At 41.3% G+C, this 11,440-nt stretch overlaps 1 protein-coding gene across 1 annotated transcript; it reads left to right on the top strand.

The window, feature by feature from the left end:
- The first annotated feature begins 1,641 nt into the window (after positions 1 to 1,641).
- On the top strand, positions 1,642 to 11,223 carry got1 (glutamic-oxaloacetic transaminase 1, soluble). Its single transcript, XM_035401112.1, has 9 exons — positions 1,642 to 1,933; positions 5,037 to 5,218; positions 5,737 to 5,860; positions 6,323 to 6,435; positions 6,563 to 6,667; positions 7,336 to 7,486; positions 8,456 to 8,621; positions 9,422 to 9,564; positions 9,884 to 11,223. Exons 1-9 carry the CDS (start codon positions 1,825 to 1,827, stop codon positions 10,021 to 10,023), a joined length of 1,233 nt encoding a protein of 410 aa, XP_035257003.1. The 5' UTR covers positions 1,642 to 1,824; the 3' UTR covers positions 10,024 to 11,223.
- The last annotated feature ends 217 nt before the right edge of the window (positions 11,224 to 11,440 follow it).

Raw genomic sequence — 11,440 nt, 5'->3', positions numbered from 1 at the left:
CAATGTCCAGCCCCTTAAATCATAGACATCCTCTAGACCAACCTGGCTCAAATGAAATGTTTCTTTCAAATTGGTACAGTCGTGATGGAGTTAACCAGGGAGGTGAAAGGGAAAGGTCACTTTGGGGTTTTCTTGAAAACTGATATATTTATATGCTTGTGAACGAACACCATAAAAATCTGTTCATATGTATATTCTTGGGAAACATATCATTGTTAAAGCTGCTTTGGAATTATTTGATGTGTATTTTCTGCTTTGGAACCCCAAAATGTCCTTATAACAGCCATTGCAAAGCTGGCTGAGCATCAGAAACATTAAATGTAAAACTGACCAGGCCAAATGAAACCATTGGCCAAAACTGAAAGAATATCACCCAATATCACCCAATTACCACACAATAGCTACCGTTGGCACCTGACAGGGATGGTGGATGGAAAGATTTCCAGAAGATGTAAGGATGCATGGTCCCTAATGTTCCAAACACAACGATAGTAGAAAGCCTGGGTAATAGTTACTAGTATTCCCTATATTTTGGCTTGTTTTCTTATCTCCTCCAACAAATGTTAAATAGTTGATATCTGTTCAGTTCTGTGTTTTTTCAAATGTATTTGTACCAAAATTGCCAAATTACTGTTTCTAACAGCTATAAATATGTTTGAATTAATGTTTGTTATACCCCTCACCAACTGTACACAAAATACTATGTACTACACATGAAAGGGTTATTTTATTCAATATCTACTTGATAAGCCTTGGGAACATGTTTTTAGAAAATAAAAAACATAATCAAAAAACCAGTGACTTGTATTGAGCCCATTCTTTATCATATGTGATACTTTAATTTACTTTTTCATTGACATTAGTTCTGTCACATACACAAAACAAAAGGAGGAAATGTTTAAGTATTTGATTCATTTCTACCAGTCTCCTACAGCTAAAAAGATGTGTTTACACATGTACACACATATGGCCTATGTAGTGTACATTTGACATATTTTTTAAAGCAAATAAATACTTTATATATGCATGCATGCACCTGGTTGGGAATATTACTGGAATAGGGCAAGTGCTGGCCCATCTCTTGTATTACTGAAGGGCCGAGTCTGGCCGATCAAAGGCAGCTGTGGCCAATGTACGGGGTGCCACATCTGGGCCGATGAATTTGGCGTGGAGCAGGGTCGAGATTCAAATAAAATATGGCTTGACTCCATGTACCAGAATTGGGCCGATGGAATGGTGATTACTTTCTGGTATGCAATGTCAAAGCAGCTTTTTTAAAGACTTCATGGAATCATAGAAAAGATGTAACAACATAAATGCCAAAAAAAGAGAGACAAATTAGTGCAGTTATCTCGCTAACTCAGTAATCCTGCTTTGTGATAAAAGCCCCTGATGGTTTCATCCTCTTCCCAGAGAGGATCATCACATGTCTGTCACACGTGTGTTCATATCAGTTTAACAAGCAGCTTTTGTTTTGGTGTGTGTTGTTAAACCTGACGGAGGAACAGACGTTGGAATTAATTAAATTTTGAGAAAAAATATATGAGGTCCGAAGTCCCATCACTTCAGCGCATTGTGTACCCTCGCAGCCCTGCCCCCTTGCAGAAATGACGTAATGACGCTGATCAGTAAAGTCAACGTTACGGTACGTAACCTAAGTGCGCTAGGGCAGAGTCCGCTAGTGGTATAGAGAGCTCAGCTGACATTTGGATTCAGTACGAGTTCAAGGTGACAAACCCCTCTTCTTCGGCATCCTGAAATCGGCTGGCTGTCACTACTGTTCGCTCTCAGCACATCTTAGAAGCTAACTAGCTACATTCGATCATGTCAGTGTTCACCGAGGTTCCACAAGCCGTACCGGTGGCAGTCTTTAAATTGACTGCAGATTTCAGAGAGGATAAGGACCCAAACAAGGTGAACCTTGGAGTGGGAGGTAAGACGAGTGAATATTGGTAGCTATCATAGACTACTGGTAGCAGCTTATTTTGTAGGAGCAAGCACAAACCAGCGATTAGCTTGATAGCTGATTTCTACCTTAGGTGATTTGTAGAATGAATAGGATGATTTTTGTTTTGTTAATAGCCAATACGTATTGTTTTTAGGGATGCATCTTAGCAATGAGTGATGTTGTGGTTTGAGGTAACCGTAGCTAGCAGTTAAATTATGTATGCAGTTTAATTCGCTAATAAAAATCTCATTGCATCTCATGATAGATATTGTAACCTGCATTAATGATTATATGTTTACATGTAATTTAACACTGTGACACGTTTACGTTTTTTGTTTACATTGGACAGATCCTGTTACCGCAGCAATTTGGCTTTATGGCAAAATTCATTCTTTGGAAAAAGTCTGTGCTGTTACTGCATACCGGCTTTGCCAAATATGTGTTTAGAAACCTAAATAAAAAATAAAATAAAAACACTCGTCCCTCACAGACTTATTAATAACCACAGCCTTAATAATCAAAACTGGTTATTCAAGTATTATCTTCATATGATAAAATACACCCCAGCATCACTCTCTAAAATCTGTGGGGGAAGCTGGTAAAGGCAAGGAGGCAACTGAATTACTTGCAGATAAGACTGCAGATTTTGGTGGCAGAAGGGGAGGATGGGGCATTAGTCTGTGGATGGTGCACAAAAACACCTTTCAATGTCAAGCTTTTGGCAGAGAGCGATAATCAGCTGAATGTAATGGATGATGGTCATAGTTAGTACATCAGAAAACTGAGTGACATGAGCCTCATGAGCCATGTTTTTGGTGAGTGAAACTGTCTGCACAGGCAAAGATGTTTATATTGGGAAATTTTTTGAAAACACCTGGTGACACCTCATTCTTGAATTCCCTCCTCAGTCAGTGACCCCCAGGAAATATCAAGCTCAGGATGTAGCACAATACGATATTCTATCGGATATGCCTCAGCCCACTTTGTTTAGTAGCCAAAATTAGTAGCAGTTCTTGCATATTTGGACAAAATGTTAGTTGTTTTGGCTCTATAGTCCAGCACATTGTACTTGCATTTAAACAGTTAATGTGAGGTTAAAGTTCAGACGGCTTTAACGTGAGGATATTTACATCCAGATGGGGTGAATCATGTGGGAAATGCAGCCCTTTTTATACACCGTCCCCCTACTTTGGGGGACCAAAATTAATTGGACTGTTGGCTGCTCAGCTGTTTCTTGGCCAACGGTGTGTTGTTGGTTCATTATTTAATACACAAGAAAGCTAACAAAAGATCTAGAGTTGATATTCGGTGTGGAATTTGTATTTGGAGTCTGTTGCTGTTGTCGCTCAACATGAGGACCAAATAAGTTGTCAGTGGCAGTAAAGCAGGCCATAACGGGGGAAAAAAATCTTAATAAATAGATCAGATGCTACATTCGCTAATTTATCAAGTTGCAAAGCAAGATTACTTTGACTACATTGTTCATTTGGGAAGACCAGCATGTTTTTGGATATATGCAAGGAAATAACTGCATGGCTTGAAGTTGTGTTTTGGGTTATACCATTGCTGGCATACCAAAGCGTATGTCGGGCCAAGTTGGCTAGACGTCAACACTTTGTTTGGCCCAATGCTGGCAAATGATGTTGGGCCTAAATAAGTCATTTTGGCCACAAATCTACATTAGCTTGACGCTGGTATGCCAACTCATCTGCAGCGTGCACTGTTAGCCCATTGATGGTTTGGCAATTTCATGCCAGCTGTTAAGCTGTGGATCCAACTTTGGTTTATGCAGATTTACAAACACTGGAATGTTATTTTTTGATGGGACTCAAAAGGATATTATTTTTGTACCCATAAATTTGTTCACCTTAACTTTAGGTGTGAGCATTGTAGATGCACATTTGAGGATCGTGTCTATAAATAGTCTATGATTAAAAAACGGATCATTCTATGAAGTAATATCCACACCTCCCTTTCCTCCAATCAGGAGCAGCTACAGAAAGACACCTCCATTGACTTAACTGGCCAGATAGCAGTTCTCACTTTATCAGCACTACTATAGATAAGGAAATGATTAAAAAAAAAAAAAAAACATTTAGCTGCTTTATTTAATCACTGGTCAGAAGGTTTGGACAGTGTGTACTCACAACCTGATCACGTCAGTGGGGTTCAGCACAGGGCCTTCGTAGGTTGTGCAGTGCCGTCAGGCCTAAGGTAAATATTCACACACTTGACCACTTGTCTGTGTCGCTTTGAACATTCAAGGATTGCCAGCTGATTTCTGGCACGTGCGCATGCTGCAGATTTGTTTCCTGAAACCGTGCCGCAATGAGCCTTATCAATATATCGTTTTGTTCGTGCGCGGTCCCTCAGTGCTGCAGTGCGCTGTAACGGGACCTTTGGAGCAGCTTGCCATCTGAAGGTCCCAGTACCGTGGGATTAGGATTTGTCACATGTGACTAAAAATAAGGCCGAAGGGACTACATAAACCTGGTGCAGCTGGAGGATAAGGTTCTGCTCATGTGGGTGTCCATCTACGAATGGGTTGTGGTTGTCCAGATGTAAAATCTAAAAAATGCTTCCGGTGCTGAGCGGAGTTTGTTCTCAGACCCTTCCCCCATCTCCCTTGTACAGTCCCTTTACTCCCTGGTAAGCACATAATCCTCCTTTTGACCAATATAGGAGTTCCAGTTAACTGCCGATTGAAAATGAATGGTTTACTCCTGGCTTATGATTTGGCTTACACGCATTCTGTCTGATCGACCATTGCAGTTTGGGCCTAATCCTGTCCTGTTAAAAGTTGTTTGTTCCAGACATTGAGGTCATCTGACAGTTTGTCATGGCATAGTTTGCCTATTGTGAAAGGCAATGTTGAATACACACACTAGGAGATATTTAATAATTATGGAGTTTTGGGTTAGGCTGCATATTCTGGAAGTTTTTGGTCTGACTCCGTTTTTAATTTTTTAAGAGACAATTGTTTTAATACAGTAAACCTTATTTTGGTGTGGTGGATGTCTTTCAAGGTGTGTTCACACAAACACATCATCTGTTCACATTTGAGGCTTCTGTTCCCTTTCCTTATCAGCCTACAGGACAGATGACAGCCAGCCGTGGGTGTTGCCAGTGGTGAAGAAGGTGGAGAGGATTATTGTGGAGGACCACACCCTGAACCATGAGTATCTGCCAATCCTGGGACTCCCAGAATTCCGCTCCAGCGCCTCCAAGATTGCCCTAGGAGACGACAGCCCAGCCATCCAGCAAAACAGGGTACGCCTTTTCCCGTTGATCCTGTAAATGGGGACTTGGGCTGGTAACAGTTTTGGTTCTGAAGGAAAATACTATGGCATACAACTAAGTTTTAAATAAACCAGCAGTTATATAGCAGCGAGCGTTGTTCCATGAGACTGTAAAACTTTATTGGTGATTTTTTGGACACAAGTAAAACTATATTATTTTCCTGGTGATTCATATCTGATTCATACCTTTCTACCTGAAGACAGAAACTTAATTTCATGGACCCATATAAGTTAAGTAGTAATTCAATGGTAGACGAATGGACGACCAATATAGTAGGCTAATATTTGCATTTTTGGACTATATCTGTGTCGGTAATCAAGGAGGACCTCTGTCTGATATATAGGATTGATATTTTTTGTTAGTGGACAGAAAAAGAGGGCCATATTGTTTGCAGAGTTGCACAATTCGTTGTGTCCTTCAACACAATGTGAAACGGTCTCAGCTACTCGCATGAGCTGAAGTCTATCCCTCTCCTCCCCCCCATGCAGGTTGGAGGTGTGCAGTGTCTGGGTGGGACTGGAGCTCTAAAGATTGGGGCTGAGTTTCTGCGCCGCTGGTACAACGGCATCAATAACACGTCCACACCGGTCTATGTCTCCGCACCAACCTGGGGTGAGAGAGGCCCTGCACATTTCAAAAAGCACAGAAAATTCTTGTTGGCTGCTAATGCTAACACGATTGCCAGTTGTTGTTCATTTGGATTCAAAGTCCTGGGTGATGTTCAGACTGGACTGCCCTCAGGTTCCTGACTTCTGAAAGCGCTCCAATGAAGCAGTGCACTGACTTGTTTTTGTTATGCTGTGCTCAGACCAGTGACCCTCAAATGGAATGAGTCATAGAATTTGTGTAGTACTGTGTGGCTTGTAGAGTGGAGACTATGCAGTGCTTTGCAGGTGAGTGTATGGGAGTGCACACCCTTCAGCTGCAGTGGTCCTATGGAGAGAAATAAGATGAAAGCCACATTTGGTGATGCCACAAGTAATGAACCATTATGCATTCCAGCTGTACCGTGTGGATGATGTATGCAAGACCCAACACTGTTCCATTTGTGCACTGTGTCCATATGGTTTCCAGAAAATCACAACGCTGTTTTTGCTGATGCCGGGTTCAAGGACGTCCGCCCATACAAGTACTGGGATGCAGAGAATCGTGGGCTGGATCTGGCTGGTTTCCTGGGAGACCTTGAGGTGAGGCAGCCCAATCTCATGCCCTGGCAACCTTTATTGGCCAGAGCCATTTTTGAACCAATCACTTTTCTCTGACCGTGCAGTTAATTTGACCACATCCATTTTGTTTTTTTTCCTTCTTACCCAGAGCGCTCCTGAACATTCCATCTTCGTACTCCATGCCTGCGCACACAACCCGACAGGCACTGACCCCACCCAGGGGGAGTGGATGCAGATCGCGGATGTTATGAAGGTAAGAGATGATAAGGATGACATCATCGGGGATGATTGTTTGGGGAGGCTGCAGATTATGTCTGGATGTGAGCTCTGATGAAGACCCGTCTGTATACATCAGCACAGATTTAGTGAAATTATACTGGGGGAAAAAATCCACTGTGTCTGGAATTTGGTGTTCAACCCTGTCACACATTTATGATATAAATCAAGGAGTAGCCAGTACCATTAAAAATACAATGGCCACTTCTTGATTTAGCACTTCATATGTACCATCGTTTTTTATTGTCATATTGAAACTTTGCTTTGTGTATGTATTGTCAGTCGTTCTGGATAAGAGAGTCTGCTAAATCTAGGTAAAGTAAGTTTTAAAATGCTGAATTGTATTTTTATCATTTATGAACGGGGGATAGTTTTTCTTGGCTTGGACACTCTGTTCGCATCAGCACAGACTTAGTCAAATAATTGACTAACATTAAAAGCCTTGTTGATTCAATGGTCAGCTTGTTCCATTGATCCTGAATTTAATACTGAGGTTTTGTTTTGAAGTTGAGGTTCAGAAATAGCTTTGTATTATCCTGAAATACTTGACTTTTCCCTATGTCTGCTTTCAGGTAATGGGTTTGGTCATTTCTGTCTCTTTCTGTTTCTTTCTATGTGTCTCCATCTGTATCTCTTTCTCTCTAGCGGAGGAAGCTCTTTGTCTTTTTCGACTCGGCCTATCAGGGCTTTGCCTCCGGGAGCCTGGAGAAGGATGCCTGGGCTGTGCGCTACTTTGTGTCCCTGGGCTTTGAGCTCTTCTGCGCCCAGTCCTTCTCCAAGAACTTCGGCCTGTACAGTGAGTAGCTGAGAGCTGCAGTCCATGCATTTTATTATCATAATAATAGGCTTTTCTGAAATTTACAGACGTAGGTACCGTGTATTTGGTGCTCCAAGTATGCAGCTGTCGTTAATGGAATGACAATAGTATAGCTTGTAACCTGAAGTAAACATTTAAAAAAAATTTTTTTTAACTAGACGCGTCATAATTCAAATGCTTTTTGTTGTTTTTGTCTGTCCCACGGGCTTGGATCATGCCAGTGCTGTTGCTGCCTCAAGGCTGTGGAATAGGTCTTCCCCCTCTGTTGACACTTTGAATTCTTGGTTAAAAGCCCATCTTTTCTCCTTGGCCTTTGTGCCTGGCTCCGATCCTCTGTATAGTGGTGCATTGTCTTTGTGAAATGTTTGACTGCACTTTTTGAAGTTTGGCAGCACTTTGGTCAATGGCCATTGTTTTAAAATGTGTTTTATAAATAAAGTTGACTTAAAGTCTAGATTATGTATTTTAACTTCAGTAAAAGTGATCACACATTAGAATTCTATAAGAACAAACTGGCCTGAATGTTACAGGTTTGAATCTCAGTAGGACACTGCTGTTGTACCCTTAATTACCTGAATTGCTTCAGATTCTGGTAAATTGGTACAGTAGTGCGCTAGCTATTCATACATCATAATCATCATCGACATCTGTAGAACCTGATGGTAATGTTTTTGAAATTCAAAACCTGATTGGTTATTCTCCAGTGGAAAAAGTATCATTGAGTGATAAGTGATAACATTTGGAAATATTGAGTAGGTGATATTTCCAGTGTATATATATGACAAAATTATATTTTTGAACATTCATTTTAATAAATCAAAATTTTGGATAAGAATGGGTCAGCTCTAGTTGCCCTGGACACATTTATATAATTGAAAACCAATTAATCAGAGGAGAACATCCCATCTTTGGCCTTCGCATGTGAGACAGAATGTTCTCTCTCCACAGATGAGAGGGTGGGGAACCTCACCGTTGTTGCCAAGGACAATGACAACCTGACCCGGATCTTGTCCCAGATGGAGAAGATCGTGCGGACAACTTGGTCCAACCCCCCGTCCCAGGGGGCCCGCCTAGTCGCCATCACCCTCAATACCCCCGAGCTCTTTGAAGAGTGGTCTGTATTCCCTCTAGTAGTTCAGCTCAATCCTAGGTTAAACATAATTTGAGTGAACTTAAATACATGGGCATTGAAGCTATTAGGATGCCATATAGAGGCAGTAATCGAGAGAGAAGCCTTTTGGATTCATTATATGATAAATCAATGCCAAAAAGCCTTAATGAGGCTTGTTTTGTTTATTGCTGGTTTCTTGCACGCAATTGGCCCTATTGTGTACTGCTAACCTGTCATCTAACCTGTTGTGCCAGGTGAATGATATTTGATTGATGACATACAATTCAGTTTGCTACTTTTGACACGCTGAAGAAGGGCATTTTGCCCGAAACGTTCGTGTGAAAGTAAAAGATATATAAAAAATATTTTATGGAAGTGGCATTCTTGGCTTATCACACTGTAATCTGATTCAGTGCATCAAATTCAGATGTATCCAGTCAGAGGAATATTCAGCCAGTGGGCATTGTAAAAAATGAAATCTAATCAGAAAGCAGAGAGCAGAGAGGTGACTTTTATGTTCAGGGTTTTTTTTTTTTTTTTTTTTTTTTTTTTTTTTGAATGCCAAAATGTGTTACCGACCTGTCTGGGCCAAGCAGCTAGTTAGCTGGTCAGCTATTCACTCACATGTAATCCATGGACAGGTAAAACTGGCTGGTATGTTTGAGTTTTAACAAGGTAGGGTGATTAGTAATTGCTACAAGTAACTATGGTGTTCTGCTCTTCTCACTTTTGTCTTTGTTTATTCTTTAGATGCTATGTCTTCAGTTAGGTTGCATTTAGTTTTTTCATCCGTCTCTCTGCAGGAAGGACAATGTGAAGACGATGGCGGACAGGGTCCTGCTCATGAGAGCTCAGCTGAAGGCCAAACTTCAGGCCCTTGGCACGCCTGGCACCTGGGAGCACATCACCCAACAGATCGGCATGTTCAGCTTCACCGGCCTCAACCGTACGTCACCATGGCTCCGCAGCTGTCTTCTACAGCTCAACCACAATGCTTGTAGCTACACCCTGCAAACAGGACAACGGCTCCAGCCTTACCACAATGTTATTGCTGCATCCTGCAAACTACTTCAGCCATACCACAGTGCTCATAGCTACTTCCTGCAAACAGGCCAATGGCTCCAACCATACCACAATGCTGTCGCTACACCCAGCAAACGGCTCCAGTCATACCACATTCTGGTAGCTCTACTATAGCTTAGCCACTGCATTTGCACCTGTATGGTCTCCCCATTCTCATTACTCTTACTCTCTCTGATCTGCAGCCAAACAGGTGGAATATCTTGTGAAGGAGAAGCACGTCTACCTGATGGCTAGCGGTCGTATCAACATGTGTGGTGTGACCACCAAGAATATCGACTATGTTGCGGAGTCCATCCATGAGGCTGTGACACAGGTCCAGTAAGGGCCCGCCCATCGAACCCAACATCTCCATCCGAGCAGCAGTTGAGCATGGCATGCAGCAGGGGGCGCTGCTAGGCCTTTCATCTCCCGAGTCGTCTCACCCCTCCGGCACAACCAGCACATGCTGCTGGGATAATTTAGATGCGTAGTAGTTCAAAACAAAATTAGTATATCTTCTTCTTCCTGTGGAGTATTTGTACTTGTGTGAGCAATATAATGGCCTGTAGTTTGTTGTCATAAGGTGAGCACTTACATCATGGTATTCCTTTCACTAGGTGATTTTTTCCACAGAACCACATACTCAATCATTTTTGCAGTTTGGGTGTTGCTGGACTGGTAGATCTGAAAACAAGCAGACGTGTGTTTAACATGTACTCATTTCTGAGCATATGGTCCTCCATTTTAGCCTTTAATATTGGTTTTCCTTTCTTTCCTTAATGGATTATCTGTCTTAGCAACATGACATTAAAACTGCATATACAAACTGAGGCCAGCTAATTAGTCTGCAAATACACCATGCACAATTGAAGGCTACCTAAGCTGACATGAAAACTGCATACCATTTGTCAATACCAACTGGACAAATGGGGGTTGTTTAATGCTTGGACATTTAAAAGAGATCAGATTTTCAGTATGTACCACATACAAGTCTTATGCCTCCTATGACTTTAATTGCTTAACCTTGTAATCATGAAGATAGGAATATGTGTCATCTTATAGTTGTCAGACAGTAGAAAGCTGTACAAATTATTACAATATGCACTTTACACAGTGGGCATTCTATTGAAATATTAGTCTTACCCATAATTACTTGAAACCATTGTTTTATCCACAAAGACTTGAAGTTATCTCAAGATGTGTTTTGTGAAGTTTGAGTAGGATCATTTAAACCCATTTCCCACTGTCTGAATGTCATAAACTTGCTCTGGTTTTTGACGCACAAAAGGTTCCTGTGTCACCATGTCTTAATGCATGAACACTGAAAAATTATTTTTATGGCCACTGACTATACTATACACTGACTGATTAATTTTTAACTGTCACCTTCCTGTGTCATTATGCACCTTGCTGTGTTTGTGAAGACTTTGTTTCAGATTTGTTCATGTGTTGAATGTCTATGCCTAATACAATCTCATTCCATTTTAAGTTTGTAAGTAATGTGGAATAAATTAAGCGGAAAAATAAATTATAAATGGACACAGTTTGGTTGTATTTATTGAGTGAAAGAATTTAAATTAACATTCAGAACCTTGTCAGTTTGAGTGGCCCTGTTTGCTTTCCCTCTGCAAGCCAGTCAGCTTCTTGAAAATGCCCCTGCCATTCACAGGAGGCTGCCAGTAGAAGCTCAGTGGGAGAAGGCAGGAAGTCATGTGAGGCTGGAAGTCATATGACCCAGGAATAAATTGGGTTTTGAGTGT

The sequence above is a fragment of the Anguilla anguilla genome, chromosome 18 (genome assembly GCF_013347855.1).
Source record: "Anguilla anguilla isolate fAngAng1 chromosome 18, fAngAng1.pri, whole genome shotgun sequence".
NCBI lineage: Eukaryota > Metazoa > Chordata > Actinopteri > Anguilliformes > Anguillidae > Anguilla > Anguilla anguilla.
This window is presented reverse-complemented; position numbering and strand designations above follow the sequence as displayed.